Raw genomic sequence first — 18,067 nt, forward strand, 5'->3', positions numbered from 1 at the left:
TTAGTCAGCTTGTCATAGTGAGGCACATTGCTAAAGAGCATTCCTGCTATTTGATCTATGTATTAGTTGTTTGGAGGTCAACAAAAATCTCCACTGGAGGATTTTACTCTCTGGCTGGAGGAGAAAGTACTGTTAAAGGTTGGTTATTGAGGCTAGCTCTGCTAAAAATAGCAGGAGAGACAGCAGAATAATAAAGTGAATAACAGGAGCCCGTACTAAAATAATGCTGGTAACAAACACAATGTTCTGAGGTTTTCTAAAATACAGCAGACTTTTGTCCCACATTCCAGTAATTTGTTTGAAAGGCATGTTCCACTTGAGGATTGCCAAGAACTTTACAAATACTAAGCCTTTTAACATGTCGAAGGTATGTGCCATGCCATTTTAAAAAGAACCTCATAGGCAAAAATGATAGCTATATTTTTCCAGAAGCTTGTGGTCTATAATAATACAGAAAGTTTTCCTTCAGTAGTTCAGTGAAGCTTCACACTCTTCAGGTATGAAAACCTGTTGAGGCTTTCTATCTCAAACGAGTTTGTGAACTAAAAAAGTGGGTGTTTTTTTTTTTTTATTTCCACCCCCCACCCCCCCACCCCCAAATCTGAATATAAGACATACACACTACAAATTCAATTTAAAGTTTTGTATCTAGATTTCTTGCACGTTATCATCTATGACAAACTCTGCAGTCTAGTTGTGCTTTTTGGAGGTGTAAAAATTAGAGCTTGTACAAATGTGAGGCACTGGTTCTCCATATACATGTATGATTTAAAGATGAAATGGACAAACTTAGGACAACAGAGCTAAAGAAAAAAGTACCAGAATTATTAAGGGAGAAAGAACTGCTTCAAGAAATACCTATAGCCTTAAATGTCAGAGCTGTTTGAATGGTGAATGCTGTCAATGGGACAAAAAAATGAGTAGAATTGGACTGGAGTTTTAATACTGTAAAACATTGGCATTGAAAATTAAAAATATAGTCATGCTAGAAGAAAGGTGAAAAACATGGCTTTGCCCTAAGATGAAGGGAATAGATGTCAGCGAGATGCAGAGCCTCTTAGTGGAAAGTTCTATGGAAGAAGGCCATCAAAATCCTTGGGCGATGAGTTTGAATAAAAGCTTGTGGTACACCAACAGATTTAGGAAAGAATAGGCACCAAATCTTTTTTTAGCTGGAAAAATCAGGAAGACTAGAAATCCAGAGGCTGTACAGGCTACACTGTTGAAGACTTCCACAGTTCCTTACTCTGTCTATGCAAAAAAGCGTAGTCTTGTTATAGTGTAGGTTTTTGAAAAATGCCATAGGTTTATACATACCTTTTAAAAATTTCATGCCCTTTTGATTTTAGCACATAAGCAGTGATATGTCTTCATGTTAAATGACCCATATAATACATTTTCCTGCTTTTGTGGAGGTTCGCAAAGGCTTTCAAATCACAAATGAACTTGAAATAACTCAGCATATGCTCCAGTAATCCAGTAAGAAGTCAAGTAAAGTACTTTGACTGTTGGCAGTGATTATTGTCGCATAATGAAATTACCTATGTAAATTACTAAAATCTTAATTTCTTTGGCAGGCAAAAATCAATGATCAAAAGTAAACTGTACAATGATACCATGTATTGTCAGTCCCGCCCCTGGTACTACAGCATAGGCTGGAGGGAGTCAGGCTGCAAAGTTGTTGCGTTCATAGTCTGGCCATAGTTGGACAGTCCAGACATCCAAGTCAGGGCAGAATCTTTCAGATTTTAGTTGTTAAAACTAAACTCCGCAATGTGTGTAGGCAAATGGTATTTTTTTGTATATATAATGAATTTTAGCACATTTTCAGATGTCAACAGGAATGTTGGGCAGGGGTTAGGGGAGATGCCAAACTTGAAGCTCCTGCTGCCAGGCTTGGGACCGCTGGAATTGCTGGAACTTCCAAAGCACTTATCATAGGTGAAACTTATTTTTGCTTCATCTTATTTGTGACAGTAGCTGTATTATTTTGAAAAGAAAAAAAGTTTATATATGCCTGTGTTAAACGGCTGTCTAGGCTTATAGAAATTGTCAGGCACTCCTAGGAGGAACGTCTTTAGTTCTGTGTTAATCTGTGATAAAAGTTTAGTTGCTTAAGCATATACCAAGACAATTTTTTTACTGAAACAGCTTAAGGGAAGAAGTGTCTTTATTCTTTGCCCTTTAGGATGATGTTTCTACTGGAGATACTGACAATCTCAGTCCTGATGCTGAACAACTCTCTCCTGTTTGATTAGCATTAGTCTATATGATTTAAAAAACAATCTAAATCTCCACCCCAGCTCCCTCAAACTTCATTTATTTTGAGGAAGGCAGAACTGTCCGAGGCTCTGACTGTTGGGTCAATCAGAACTCATTCTGTACAGAACAGGTTTTATTGTCTATAGTTTAAGCGTGTCTTCAAATTCTTAGAAAGAATTACTATGCTATCAGGTCTTTGGGACAATGTTTTTAAAACACTTTGCAACTTTAAACTTTCTGTGGTTTTTGTTTGTTTTTATTTTCCATAGACTCGAGACGATTTTCTTGGGCAAGTGGATATTCCTCTTTATCAGTTACCGGTTTGTATTTTTTGTTTGGTTTTTTTTTGTTTTAAGACTGTGAAAGGGAAAAATGCTTCTGTATGCAACTGTATTAGTCATCTAAGAAAGTTAACTGTACTGATAATATAAGTGATTTTTTTGTTTGGTTTTCTTTTGTGGATTTGTTAGGGGTTTTTTAGTGCTGATATTTATAAAAAAATATACATTACCTTGTGTTTAGATATTGGTTTCTACTGCTACGAGAGTTAGGAGTGCTTTTAGCTTTTTCAAGAATAAAAATGCAAGGTTTGAAACAGTCTTAAAGACAAGAAGAGACAGTTATAGCAATAATTGCAATTATTGCTATATTTCTTAAAGTATTTTCTTTAAAGTATACAAATTTACTTTTAATATTCCTTATTCCCGTAAAGAGATACAGAAGAGGGTAAGTTGGAAATAGAGCTAGTGTTGAGTGTTGCTTTGTACATTTTTCAATTTTTTTTTTTTTTTAGTTTTTGTTTTTATATTCCTTTTGCAAAGCACACTTAGTTTTAAAGAAATATCACCAAGAACACTGAAATAAGTAAGCCTTGTCATTTTCTTCTGAGGTCTCAAAACATTAACAAATACTAACAGATTTATCAGCAACTGTTTTAAAGACAGGATAACAACCGTGGCAAAACCTTTCCAAGAGCAGTTGTTTTTTCATTCCGGTAAGAACTGTGTCAGGAGTAGTTACAGATATGTCCTGTTTCCCACTGTAGCTGGGATGCGAGATCACACTAACCCTTCTCCCTCAGTCAGGTGGGTTGGAAAGACTGGCCGTAATGTCCCTCTGGAGAAGACGATGTTTTCACTTCCCACTAATAAGCTGGACAGCAATAGCTGGAGTCTTTTGGAGATATTGGTGCATTTCTTTTTCTCTCTCTCCCTCTCTCTCTTTTTTTTTTTTTAGTATGAACTAATCTATAGAGCCTCACTTGAGTATTTTTACGGCTATTTTCTTACCTTCCTCAGATGTCAACTTTTCGCTGTCTCCTCTTTGTTTCCGTCTTCCTGGTTCCTTGTTCTTCATTACTTGGTCTTGCCATCTAAATCCATTGTACTTTATTGGCCCAAATATAGGTGGATTTTTTTGAAAGTCTTTCATTTACAGAAGTAAATATATCTTGGATAAATAAAATCAGTTTATGAATTCTTTATTACATGCAGTTTTGGTTTTGCTTGATACTATGCAAATGCAGACTGTTCGTATCTAAAAAGAGCTGGTAATCAGGGACATGTAAAAAGGGCAAATCATCTGCAAGGTAAGATAGTTGGCAGATATGAATTTGCTCTTTCCAAAACCAAAATGTATTAATCCAAGTATAATCTAGCATTGAAGCTAAGGCAACTATTGTTTTTGGAAAGTCAGAAAAAAAAATATAAAACTTTGATTAAGAAGATAATCTTTTTCTCTCCTCTGTGAAGTATTTCCACAGTGTCTTAGTGTGTGTGTTGGTGGAAATAATGTAATGTTGGGGAGGGGGAACCCACAAAACCAAAACCCAAGCTTAATTCCATTTTAGTTTCAAAGAAGTATTTACCTTAGTTGTAAGACAATTAATTTTATAAGTATAGAACCTGATCTTGCAGATAACACCAGTGTAACACATATATCATTACAGGATTGAAGATCTGCATTTTAATTGAGTGAAGGTGGAACACTTCAACTTGAGTGTAGTATTTCTAAATTGTATTAATAAGAGCTTACACTGAAATTTCTGAAATACAAGAGAGCGTTTTTCTTTCTGAGATTTGGTGTAATAGTTACCACATTCAGTAAAATTTAGTCAGCTTAGTCTTAGGACTTTTTCATAAAAAAGCTCAACAGTTCCAAATAAAATTCTAAATCTTGAACTTAATAATGTCTAACCTTTAGATTCTGGACTTTTTTTGTTTGTTTGTTTCTTTCCAATCAAATACTAACACACTTTAGATGTTTTTTGGAAATACTATTATGGAATTAGTTCAGCCTTCAAGGATTGCATCATGTACCATTGTTCTTAAAAAGGCCTAAAATATAGCAATTGAAGTTTTTCCTCATATTATACAGTACTTCTTGAAATGGTTAAAATGTATTGATTAACAAGAGCCTAGAATTATTCCCCAGAACTTACAAACAGCTGAAAAGGGGGGGGGAAGACTCAAAAAAAAAAAGACTTACAAATGTTCCTAAGCATATGATATTGTAAAAATCAAATATTTTTGTAAGAATTGCAGACCTTCAGATGGATTATAAATATTTGTTAACCAGAAAAATAAATATCTTTGTTTTTTTTAATGATCCCTCATGTGTATTTCTCTACCTGTACCTGGGATGTATATTTATAAAATTATGTCTGTTTACCTCTGCGCTTCTTTCTGTTGAGTAACTTCACTTTTGTGAATCAGAACAGAGATGTTCTCAGAATGGATTCTTCTGTGATTATTTTTTATCCCCAAGTCCTAAAGCTAGAAATGGCTTTTTATGTATGTTCTGTGTAAAAATATTTGAGAAATACTGAGGGAGGAAGAAGAGTTATGGTAGATCTTTTAAATGTGAAAATTGAGAATCTGTTTCTTGATTTCAGGCTAAACAGTTTTTTTTCTGTGCTTTAGAAACTGTAATATATGTATACACTGAAAGGTAACTTTTTTCTTGAACCGGGGAATTAGTCGTATTACTAAGATTAAAGCTGGTATTGCTATTACTGTACCTATACCTATAATTTAAATTTTAAAATGTTATATGGCCTTTAAAGAAACTCATTGTAAATTTCTGATAATTTTCTTTAACTTCAAGTATTTGATACAGATTTTTCTTGAAAAAAAACTTGTCTTATTCCAGACAGAAAATCCAAGTATGGAGAGACCATATACATTTAAGGATTTTGTTCTTCATCCCAGAAGGTTAGTAAATACCACATAAAAATTTTAACTTTCATATCTAAACAATGCTGTTATGTAGTTACTTGTACATATGTAAATATTGTCTAAATGTTTATGTTTTCATCAAAGAAATTTTAACATCAATGAAGTAAGATATTTGTGGTTTTACTAAAAAATCAGCATTTATTTAAATGCTTATAGATTATTTGATGAGAATAAACCATTTTTCTTCAGGCCATGATATAATTCACATTATAACTTCATCTGAACAATTTACTGTTTCGCTGAACAGTGAAATCAGTGACGAATGTTATGCCATAACTCATTTATCCCTTTTCAACTTGAAATTGTTTCCTGCCTTCCTGTCTCTTTTGTTTACCTGTTTCATGTAAGCAGTTTCATGTGACCTTAATTATAAACATAATAAAACTTAAACTGAAAAGCTGCTTAACATTTAGGAAGGCCTGTGTTAAAAAAAACAAGGAATTTTTAAATGATAGGTAACACTTTGACACTGATATTAGTGTTGTGCATTTCATGTTTGTTTTTAAAATGTAGATTCTTAACCTAAATGAGCAGTTTTTAGCAACTTTTATTAGAAATAAAATACATAAAATGCATGTCAACATTTTTCATATAATAGATTCCAATTTAGAAATAGCATCAGAACACATGGGTTCTATAGATTTTTCTCAGCCACACTGGTAGCAGAAGAAGTGTTTTTAAAGTATTTTACATTTCTTGATTTTTAGCAGATCAATGGTTTTAACAGTTAGTGACTGTCAAGTTTCATTTTGATCTCCTATTTTTCTGAATTTAACGTTTCCTATCCTATAAATGAATGAAGAATAATATTTATTGTCTCTATGTAAATTAACTTCAATTGTTTGTTAGTCAAGGATCTGACCTCTTCCTGTAGTGGCTACCACATGAACTTGGCAATGCTTTGTAGTAAGAGATACTGCCACAGGTTCAGGCACTTTTCTGCCTTGAAATCTTGTTGCAACTTTTTAGATGCTTTAGTATTGTTAATGCACATTCTTAAATTTTGCTCATATTTGCATTTACTTAGACAGGAATATTAATAATAAGGTTACTACCTTCCCAATGCCTCAAGCTGGGTAAGAATTATTAGCATGTTAATACTCTGAAATCAATTAGTTTAACTATTATATTGGAAGGTAAGATAGTAGGTTACTTCCTCTTTCAAAGGGATGTGGGCTTTTCTGAAACCAGAATATGATCTGAATGAACATGTTTATAATCCAACATGAAGTGTTTTTCTGGATGTCAGAAAATCTCATTCACTTTATCTGCATGGCAAAAAAAAAAAGAAAGCAAAGCATTAGACCTTAGTGATGTGGGGGTTTGGTTTTTTTTCCTTTATTTTAACAAGATGATGTGCAGGTATCCAGTTGACTCACTAGTGATATTTTCAGGACTCTTATTTTCTTTTTTTTATACCAGTAGTCAAACAGATGAGATAATTTGGCAGATTTCTTTACCACGTGAAAGTATTAAATAATATGGAGAAATCCTATTTTCAGGCTTCTAATGATGCATTAAGCTAAATACAGAGAGGCAGATGCTGAAGTATATGAGCTTGCTGTAACGTAAAGTTTTAGGACAAGTAGTCCTGTAGGTTGAAATAATGCTTGATAGATTGTCTGCACACAGTCAAATTACTATAATTAGATGAATTAAATTGTCATTATTCTTATTTTCTTGTTTTTCATTGTTACGCATTGGATACTAGGGAAGTGTTCAGAAGAGTGAGTTGGAAAGAAAGGTCTCCAGTTGTGGTACATAATATCAAGGTGTATTCAGAAGTCTAAAAACTCAATACCATTATAGAACTTCATAAATTTAAACTATAAAAAGCCAAGTTTGTGTTAAACTTAAGAATAATCCTCTAGCTGTGCTTTTTTGGCTATTTTGTTTCCAGGTAACAATTTCACAAGTGCACAATAAGAACATTTTATTTTCTCTTCTGCAGTCATAAATCAAGAGTTAAAGGCCACCTTAGATTAAAAATGACTTACTTACCTAAAAGCAATGGGTCTGAAGAAGAAACCACAGAACAGGCTGAAGAATTAGAGGTGGGAAAAGATGTATTTATTGCTGAAAAACCTAGCAAATGTCTTCAGCTATTAAGGGTAGTTACAGTAAGAATGCATGTTAGGAATCACTAAGCTATAAATAGTGTTTTAGAAACAAACCAGTTAAAAGCGATTGCTTGTATCTTACATAAAAGTTGCAAGTCTGCATAAAAATTCTGGAGCAGTTTTTCTAACTAAAAGGAGTGGCTTTGTCAGTATATCTAAAAAAGAAAACATACATTAGGCTTTTGGTTTTTTTTGTGGTACTGACTTGCCATACATTTATGTAACTTTCCTTGTTTTAGAATTAATGGAAGTATCATTGCTGACTATTTTTACTGCTGTTTAATGTTGTGTGACCTCAGCCAGCCAGACACTGACATCTTGCTGGTTTTAGAATTTCAACTCTCTCCAATTTATAGGGATAATTTGATCTTAACTGCTTTACTTTTGTAATCTTTTGTAAGCACATCCAATTTAGATCAATGGATTTCTTTTCAAGACTTAAGCAACTCTAATCAGCATTACCACCTTTGCTGTAGTTAAACTTTCTGTTACAAAATGGTATGCTCATCTGACTAGTACATTTGCAGCATATGTATGAAATGAAATTTATGTACTTTTTTACATCTATTCTGTGAATGCTGTTTATTTTCCTGGAATAAACAACTTTTGATGCTAATATGTTTAAGACACTTGAGTTAAAAATAAGATTTCTGCATGATTTGTCCTATCATTTCTTGAGAAATATACAATAAAACCCAGAGCCAATCTTACTGGCTTAAGATGTAGTGGAACTGCACCTTAAAAGGGGAGTGGTTTAATAAATTGAGATACTTTTTCAACTTTGATGATATTAAAGCTAGTTAATATTATATCTCTTAGCCTGGGTGGATTATATTGGACCAACCAGATGCTGCTAGCCAGCCACAACAGCAGCAGCAAGAATCTCCTCCACTGCCTTCAGGCTGGGAAGAAAGACAAGATATCCTTGGCAGGACCTACTATGTCAATCATGAATTCAGAAGAACTCAGTGGAAAAGACCAACTGCTCAGTACGTCTTTTGGCCTGAAAATTCAAGTCTTATATTAACTAGCGTAACTAGTTCACTCTAGTTACGTTGAAAGCAAGGAGAACTAGAAAGTGAGCAGCCTGAGAATTCGTAGAGAGCTTTCCATAGTTTCAGCTTCAAGCCCACGTGTAATGGTCACTGGCTAGTGGTCATTTTAACTGCACAGTACTGTTCCTGTTCTCTGGAAGTACGCATTCAAATAGAAAGTGGCTGCAATCATAAGAGATAATAACTATAGGAATGGAAAGGAAATTATTTTCCAGCTCTAAGCCTGGTTCTTCCTTCCCAGCAGGGACTGCATTAAATTATTTACCTTGTTTTTTTTCAGAATTTTTTTTTTTTCATTAGCATGTGAATTACAAAAATAATACCTGGAATGCTATCTGGTTCTTTAGTTTAACTTACACTTCATGTTGACATGAATGCTTATTCTTTTTAAACAGTTTACATTAATTTTTATAGCTCATGACTGTTTCTTTTTCTTCTGCCAAAATGACTATAATGTATGTTTTTGCTGTTAGCCTAGCTTACTGTTGAAAGATAAAATATGGCTACTGTATGCTGACTTCCCCCCTCCCCAATAGGGACAATGTAGCTGTTGCAGATATTGGTAGTGTGCAGTTGGAGGCCCAGCATGTGTTCACTCATCGGCGACAGATATCAGAGGATACAGAAAATCTAGACAACAGAGATTCCCCCGAGGTAAAAACAATCTCTAAATGTTTCTGAAATGCAGGTAGCTTTTTAATCTAGTCAAAAAGCTTGTCTTAACTATTTGTAACTTGGAACTACTTCTTTAAAATGCTTTTTTCTTTATTTTCTTTTTGAAGAGCTGGGAAATTATAACTGAAGATGAGGCAACAATGTATAGCAATCAGAACCCTCAAATACCTCTCTCACAGAGTAGTTGTGATATACAGACTCATCTTGCAGAAGAATTGAATACCAGACTTACTACCTCTGGAAGTTCAGCTACTGGCCAGTCAGCAGCCTGCACTGTAAATTGTTTTTCTCATTATTCTAATGTACAGAAATATCTATAATATTTTGCACAAAATGATACTGCTGATAGAATTAGATCCATAAATACTTCATATTAACAATTATATTTTTAATTTCATCTCAAATGCAGAGAAATTAATATTTTTACTATAGAAACCGATTTAAGCAAACATTTTATTCTTCCCCACTTTGCTTACGTGAATTTCTGCCTGAGATTAAAACAGACTTGCATGAACTATTTTTCAGTCTGTAAATCAACCTCTTATTCTAGTGTCATACTGAGTGCTGCTGAAAAATACAGATGAAGGAAGCTGTCTATATCCTGAAAGCTTATTTCTGAGGGAGTTGTGCTATATTGGTTAGTTTTTCCACTAGGACAAGTTTTAACATAACTCATTAGTCATTGTGAATATTGCGATAAGGTTTTAGGCTGAGTAAAGCTGGTGACTCCATAGCAGTCAAAAAGGGACCTTGCTCATACAGTTCCACAGCCCTTGCACCAGTTATGAAACTTGTCTGACCTCTCAGTGAGTCTGTTCAGCTTGCTAACCCATCAGAAAACTATTCTTTTTCCCCCAACTCTGGTTTCTTGCAGTTTTGGCAAGCCAAAATGGCATGCTAGGTTGTCTGACAAATACTACAATGGCAAAGGGGAAGCACCAGGAGTACCTAGCCAGGAGTGAGACTTTTCTTTTTGGTGGTAGCAAGCAGTTAAATAAGCTCAGGTGTCTTGTGAAACCCGAGCTCCACAAACAGCCTTGTAACCCGATATGTGACTTCAGAAATCCACTGTCCATCGAGGAAAGCCTATAGAGGTGACCCAGACCATCTAGTCTGTTAGATTGTGGTATTTAAATAAAATCATTAGCTTTTGTGATGCTGAGAATGCCATTCCAAATGCAAATTTGGAATTGACAATGTTTTTCTAAGTTTGTACAAAGGCATCACTGGTGTTGCTGGAAACAGCAAAGTGAGACTAACAAGACTTTACTTGATCTCTGCTATTCAGAATCCTATGGACAGCAAGAAAACTGTTATTTCAGCTTGCTTGGGTTGCCTAAGCAAAGGAAGAGGCAGATGTTCAAATTATTTGCAAGAGCCAGCTAGAATGGCAGTCTTGCCTTCCTTCACCTCCATCGCCCCCCAAAAAATAAATTTAAAAACTTAGTCATGCTTTTTCTTTGAAGTATTCTAAAAGGGTACATAGACAGGGAAAAACCCTTCAAATAATAGGGGAAATTCTGGAGCAAGATGAAATACAATTGCTTAATTGTAGCAGATGAGATCTAAATATGGCTCTAGGCAGAAGGGTGGGTGCTTATGCAAAGTCCAGGGATTGAATTACTCTTCTCAAACTGGATGTCTCAGACTCTCATATCGCATCATTATTAACTTAATCTAATGTCTGAGAAGTTGTGTTAGCTCTGATGCATCACAGGCTTTAGTCTACTGACAAGATAACGCAGTAAGTTCTATACTGTAAATTCAATTGTAATATAACTGGTTGCAATTAACTCTAATGTTTTACGTGCCAAAACATCTGTTGTTAGGGTTTTCAGAACTTTCACAAGCCTCTGTATTATTCTGTTTTAAGGTTATAATAGACACTGTGAACTTAATGTTTCTAGCAGTGTTAAAACAGGAGTTTCAAAAATATTATATTAAATCGAGGCTTCAAAACTAGTAAGACACTTTGTTCAAGATGAAAACTGTAGTAGTTTAAAGTGTGATAACCATTGTTGACTGTTTGCTGCCATCCTTAAAGCTGCAATAATAGCTAATATGTCATTCCTTTTTACTACTTCAAGAACCATTCCAGCAGAAGAGGTAGTCTGCAAACATACAGAGTTGAAGAGCAGCCTGCACATCCAGTGGTACGTTATTTTTCAAAAAACACAGGCTGGTGTAGCAGAGAAGCTGAAGGATTTTCTTCATGTAAAACTTCTTTTTTTAACTATGTATTATGTGCGGACATTTAAAATGAGATTTGGCCTTCTGCTTCTGGCAGCTGTCCTGACAAAATTGCAATTATGAGTCTAGCAAGATTGGAGTTCAGTTGTAAAGCTTTCATGTTCCAACTTTGTGGTTTTGGTTTAACATTAGCTTAATGCGTCGATAGAGCCTGCAGAAGGAAGTAGTCTTTCCATGAAGATATGAGTTTTGTTTTTCAAATTGTTTGTTTTATAATTAAAACCTGTACCACCATCCTCACATTTATGTTTTCATGGTGACACTGCAAACTGAGCTCATAGCCAGAAGTACTAGGCTGGATCAGCCATGCCTAAACCAGGTATATAAATGAATCCTTTTAGATGAGGAGCTTGAATTTAAAAACAAATACAATTAAAAAATTCTGTCACTTCATACTATTCAGTAAGGACTTAAATACTGCTTTTCTATTTTATCCAGTTTGTGAAAATCATGAACCTTCTGGATTATAGTTTTGTTTTGTCATTTTAATTTGACAGAGGAAAGCCTTTTCACAGTCAGTTTCATAGTTTTCTGAACTGGTTTTCTTCTGTTATCACTAATATTTAGTTACTGCCTACTTCATCTGGATTACCCCCAGGCTGGGAAGAACGGCAAGATGAAAAAGGGAGGTCATATTATATAGATCACAATTCTAGAACCACTACCTGGATAAAGCCAGTTGTACAGGTACTGTCTGTCTTCTAATTTATTTATGTTTTTATTCATTTAACCTTTTAAACATCTCACGTAATAGAAGTAAAGTTAGAGACCTCTTTGAAATAGAACATGCAAAAGGCATAAACTGTGGTAAAGCACTACATGAAGTATCTGAGAGAATGCAACAAGAGTTAGGAACAGTAATATTTATGGCAAGTCACTCTACTATTAATGTACCAAGAAAGCCTTCTGGAGAGTGATAGCTGATTGAGAAGCCTGAAAGACTACTTTTAACCTTGGTAGCATAATCAGTAATTGTTAGTCAATGTTGTTGATATTAGTCTAAGCAAATCTATGTACTCTCTGGTGCTTGCTTTACGAAACTGCTTTCATGAGTCAAAAATATAGGTTAATAGAAAAAAAGTATATTGCTCTACAGGGCTTTGATTTTTTTTTTTTTTTTGGTCATTTACCATAGATTGCTACGGAAACAGGTCAGTTGTCAGCTGCGCAAAGTATTTCTATAGGAAGACAACCACAAGCAACATCAAGTGATTCATCACAACAGTCTTCTCAGCAGCAGCCTGAAATGGAGCAAGGGTTTCTCCCTAAAGGGTGGGAAGTCCGACATGCACCTAATGGGAGACCATTCTTTATTGACCACAATACCAAAACTACAACATGGGTAATGGAAAGCTGCTCTCGTGGACCAGAATTCTAGTTCCTCTCAAGTCAAAGCTTTGCTGCTTTCAGCAAGCTTCTGTAGATTTCTTTAGTGCCAAGATAGCTGTCGCATGTCTGTTAAGGAACACACGTAATAAAAATGCAAAGTCATTTAAAATATCTGTCATGAGTAGAACATTATGAATTTTACAAACTGTATTGGTACTCAAAAGTTTAGCTTGGAAGGAGGAAAAGACTGATGTATATAGGAATCTGTTTCACAGATGGAAAGCATCTCCTGAATGACACTTCTGTCATAACTGTAAAACTGTGATAGCTTATATGTGCTGTTAACAGAAATCAGTTTTGCAAACTTACCTTCAACAGGAAATCCATTACCTTGAATTTATCACGTGGTACAGTGCACAACACAAATTTCTGTGAATTCTTAAGAAAGCAGGCTAGGTGCAGCTACAATATGGATGAGGGAGTTTTACAGCTATAGTTCCACAGAGTGGCACTGCACACCACTAGGCAGTGCTAATAGATGGATTTAAGCATTTAAAGAGTAAGTCAGTATTACTGTCAGGTGAAAGAGAAACAGCGAAATGCATTAAATTGATTCAAAATGAATATTCATTTCTTCAGGATTATGGAAAGACCTCCTTTAACACAAACACCTTCCCCCTACCCCCCAAAAAACCCTAAACCAACCAACCAACAAAAAAACCCAACCACCAAACCCAAAAAGCACAAGGTGTGCCAGAAACCATGTGGGAAGATTAATTTGACTCAATTACACTAAAACTGAGTTGATTGAGGGATTCTTTTTATATATATAAAATAAGGTGAGAGGTCGTTAGAAGGTGATTGTAAACTACTGGAAGACAGAATCCTCAAAGAACTATCTGGCTGCAGAACATGCAACAATTATCTGGTTGGTACTAGGCATATTCTTTACACAGTTGTTAATAAAGAGGAAAAGATTAAAAGCAAAACAACAAAAGGATTTTAAAATGCTGCTTGTTTTGTTTTCAAAGGAAGATCCAAGACTGAAAATTTCTGCTCCTCCAAGGAGAAAGACTTCCCTAGATCCAGTAGATCTGGGCCCGTTACCAGTAAGTAAACCGTTTTATACTTGTTTTGCAGATATAACAATTGAAATACTTAAACTAGCACTATCAAAACTTGCATATGAGAAAACGCAGCCTGCTTTTTTCATACAAAAAATACTCTTATTTTGAATTCCAGTGCTGAGAGTACATGGAGGGGGGGAATGCCCCCAGCTGCAGGTCATGTTGAGTTCTATGCAAACTATACGGTCAGAAATTTATATTAAAAGTGTGTCCTTCTTACAGCCAGGGTGGGAAGAGAGAACTCACACAGATGGAAGAATATTCTTCATAAACCACAGTATGTACAATGTAGTATTCTCCCCCCACTCATCGTTTTATTTCTGAACATTATCTAAATTAATGGAACTAATTAAGAAATGTCTTGCAGATACAAAGAAAACACAATGGGAGGATCCTCGACTGCAGAATGTGGCAATAACTGGACCAGTAAGCTTTCCTTATGTGGCTTTACATATTTTTCAAGAATATTGTTAATAGAATCCAAACAAACTCTTGTCACTTATCAGGTACTCAGTCTAGAAGATGAAACTTCCAGGGTGTTTGAACAAGGCATTTTTATTTCTTTTTAAAGCCTGTTTAGAAAGCTTTCTGTGGAAATGGTCTTTAAATGCCAGAAAGAAAAATCATTTCCCAGAGTAGTAAGAAAGTTTCCTTATAGACTGGGGGGGATTTGAAGTGGGTAAGAAACTTTATTTATTTTTTTATCCACAGTGTCCAAAATAAAAGTAGCTCAATTCATGAAGTAAACTTGGGAAAAAGAAGAAAAAGAAGAAAAAGGCTTTAAAAGGAATGACATTCATTTCCAACTGAAAGATAATTATCTAGCCTTGATACTTAAGTGCAAAATTACCGGGACTAATCGCAAAGACGGAACACATTATAATTATAGATGGGTTTTAGTGTTCAACTGATATCTGTGTTTATTAATAGCCCACATATGTAAACAACCTTCTCTGTCCATGGAAAATAGAGGTGTTTGTAGCCAGGTCTCTCATGATACAGCAAGGAAAGACTATGCGTTATGTACGTCACCAAAGGCATTTTGGTCACTTTGATCTGGGCCAGCCAGTGATCTTAGTCAGTCACATCAGCTAATAGTAAAGAACAGGATAAATTCTATGGCACTGATCAGAACAAATGATCTGAACAGAGAAGTACTTTTCATTGCAGATGTTTTGAACTGTCTGTATATTTATAAATTGAAAGTCCCCCCCGATACTTAGTAAAACATGTATTCCTGTTTTCTGAGAACTTAAATGCATTGTCTATGTTTCACAAATATAGACTAGTTTATATTACATTAATTGTTAGAGTATCTCAAGCACTTTTTCTTTTTTTCTTTTTTTTTTTTTTTTTTCCCCCCAAAGGCTGTGCCTTACTCCAGGGACTATAAGCGGAAGTATGAGTTCTTCAGAAAGAAATTGAAGAAACAGGTTAGTAATCAGTAGGAATCCAGCAGAAGATTAAGAAATTTATGCCCCTAAACAAAGGAAAGCTTGGATTACAGTGAAAGGAAATTGAACTTTGTAACCTGCTTAGGGAAGGTAGATTCACTGTCTGATCACAAATACATTTGTGAAGCAGCGACTTGGTAACAATTAGCATTTAATCTAACAGTAGGGTTTGTGACTTTATGCAGTGATGAGACTGCAAGTAATCTAATTGGAAAAGTGGAAATTCTAAAACGTTAAAAAAGTTATGAACCGGGAAGTAGGCTGGCAACAGAAAAGTTTGGAAATCAGTGATCTAGCATATAACAGTTTTTGGAACTCAGAATATGGAAATAGAAGTTCTCAGAATAGATTTTAGACTGTCCAGATAGAAATCTGTAGTGTCATCTTGAGCAGGCTAGGTGACTGTAATAAATTGTTATAGCCTTAAAATCTTAAGTTTATGAATCTCATTTGTAAGTTCTAGTTTGAAGTGGTAGTGCCAGATATATTTATAACGCATAGCATAAAAGACTGTAAATAGCATCTGGATATCTAGATAACAATGAGTCTTTGCACAACTGCAATCAAACTGGGTATCCTTGGGAGAGGATTTTTTTTTTTTTTAATATATATATAGTAATAGCGTTTGAGTTTAGACCCATACTTCACCTTTTACCTACCAAGTCTGTCTCTACCCTTTCTGAAACCTATGTGTTTTGAGCTGACATGTAAATTGCACACAATTATATATGCACCTCATTTTTTGTGTTCCAAGTCAAACAAGCTTGGCATTTGTTCAAATGTCATTAACCTAATCTGAGAAGTGATAGACAGCTCAGCCACACAATACAATCGTAGTAATTTAAGAATTAAATAAACGTGTAGATTTTAAAGCATACATTACTATTGCCTTTTAAGCATTCACAAATACCTAAATGACAATTAGGGTAATGGATTGATTTATATTGAGATTTAATTATTGAATACTATTTTAATCAGCTAAGTTTGGTTTTAGTAGTTGATTATTGCTTGAACTTTTTTCGTGAAAAAGTTGATTTGCAACTAAAAACAGGATTTATTTTTTTTTTTTTAAATTTAGGGATGTTTACTGCTTTCTGAAATGATGAAAAAGACCTATATATTTCAGCCACCATGTAAATTAGAGATATAATATTGTACAGTATTTTGCAACTTGGAAAATGACAAATAATTTGCTTCCCCACCCCAAGTAATTATTTTTTGTTTGTAGTTTGGATCAAGCTGTTGTTGGATATAAATAGGCATTACATTTAAATGCAGCTTTTTTTGGGGGGGGGGGACGGGGACATTTAGGATAGATTGTTTAAGGAGTATAAGAAAATAAAAAGGAAGCATATCTGAACATGTGCTCTTCAGAGTGATTCATTAAATATTTCTGCATTCAAAAATTCATTATTTCTACTCAGTGTGTGACTAGTTCTTTGAAATTGGAAATACATTGAGTTTCATTGCATCATCCTAATCTAGTCATAGAGCAACACGAGTTGAAATTTCCTATTCCCACTTTCACTGAATTTCTCAATTTTGCCTGAAGGTATTGCTGAAATAAACTGGCTGAAAAGAAGTGAAATCAAGAAAATACTCTGTTCTCATGTAGTGATTTAATGATTCAGCAGAGTTTTATTCCTGGTTTATTAGGGGCTTACTCTGAAAGCTCAGCAGCAAATATGAGCTCCTTGGATATTTTTATTTAAATATTTTCCTATATGATAGTAAATATAAACCTTGTGATCTGTTCCTGTGACTTTAAATTTAAAGTGAACTGATTTTTATTTTAATATTGTAGGAATATTTGTTTGTCATGTATGTCTTAAGTAAGAGAACAGGACACCTTGCCTTATAGTTAGAATATTGAACTAGAAGGTGAAATAAGTCAGGTAAAATTGTTCCAAAAGAATTTTATTTATGAACTCTGACCTTTTTTTTTTTTTATCAAGCTTATAATATGATGAATTTTCAGTGTTAAAAAAGATTCCGTGCCTTGCTGCATGCAGAACAACTGAGCATATGCTGTTGCTAGTAAGAACTTATTTTAACCCTATTTTATTGGTATGAAATAGAACTTAGTATCTGAAACTGTCCATGCTAGTTGAATTGTATGTAAATAGAGCCTCTTGTCAATCATATTGTTACGTTTCCAAATTATTTAAGAAAAGGATTTGTGTGCCATTCTTTGTCTGTTTACAGAATTTGCATACTCTGCAAGACTAAAAGATGCTGGGTTTTGTTCTATTATCCTATGTTTTCTTTTTTTTTTTTTTAGAGTGATATTCCAAATAGATTTGAAATGAAAATTCATCGCACAACAATCCTTGAAGATTCTTATAGAAGAATTATAGCTGTAAAGAGAGCAGATTTCCTTAAAGCAAGACTTTGGATTGAATTTGATGGTGAAAAAGGTTTAGACTATGGAGGAGTGGCCAGGGAATGGTTCTTCCTTCTCTCTAAAGAAATGTTTAATCCTTATTATGGATTATTCGAATATTCAGCTACGTAAGTAATACAGGTCTGGAAGACATAAAGACTGGTTAGGGAAAGCAG

At 34.5% G+C, this 18,067-nt stretch overlaps 1 protein-coding gene across 6 annotated transcripts in view; it reads left to right on the top strand.

The window, feature by feature from the left end:
- The window catches only part of NEDD4 (NEDD4 E3 ubiquitin protein ligase), a 65,625-nt gene that overhangs the window by 35,625 nt on the left and 11,933 nt on the right, over positions 1-18,067 (top strand). For 2 of the 6 annotated variants that reach the window (XM_050903045.1, XM_050903039.1), the window contains 14 exons: positions 2,532-2,582; positions 5,413-5,474; positions 7,450-7,552; positions 8,438-8,607; positions 9,210-9,327; positions 9,456-9,623; positions 11,436-11,501; positions 12,166-12,285; positions 12,734-12,940; positions 13,959-14,036; positions 14,277-14,331; positions 14,422-14,480; positions 15,422-15,487; positions 17,790-18,019. In XM_050903045.1, the coding sequence (XP_050759002.1) occupies positions 5,428-5,474; positions 7,450-7,552; positions 8,438-8,607; positions 9,210-9,327; positions 9,456-9,623; positions 11,436-11,501; positions 12,166-12,285; positions 12,734-12,940; positions 13,959-14,036; positions 14,277-14,331; positions 14,422-14,480; positions 15,422-15,487; positions 17,790-18,019 (1,487 nt within the window). In that variant the 5' untranslated portion in view covers positions 2,532-2,582; positions 5,413-5,427. Of the gene's footprint in view, positions 1-1,661; positions 1,678-2,531; positions 2,583-5,412; positions 5,475-7,449; positions 7,553-8,437; positions 8,608-9,209; positions 9,328-9,455; positions 9,624-11,435; positions 11,502-12,165; positions 12,286-12,733; positions 12,941-13,958; positions 14,037-14,276; positions 14,332-14,421; positions 14,481-15,421; positions 15,488-17,789; positions 18,020-18,067 lie in introns of all 6 variants that reach the window. The other 4 variants (XM_050903040.1, XM_050903042.1, XM_050903041.1 and 1 more) reach the window with 4 other exon arrangements.

Source organism: Gymnogyps californianus, chromosome 11 (assembly GCF_018139145.2).
Source record: "Gymnogyps californianus isolate 813 chromosome 11, ASM1813914v2, whole genome shotgun sequence".
NCBI classification, from domain to species: domain Eukaryota; kingdom Metazoa; phylum Chordata; class Aves; order Accipitriformes; family Cathartidae; genus Gymnogyps; species Gymnogyps californianus.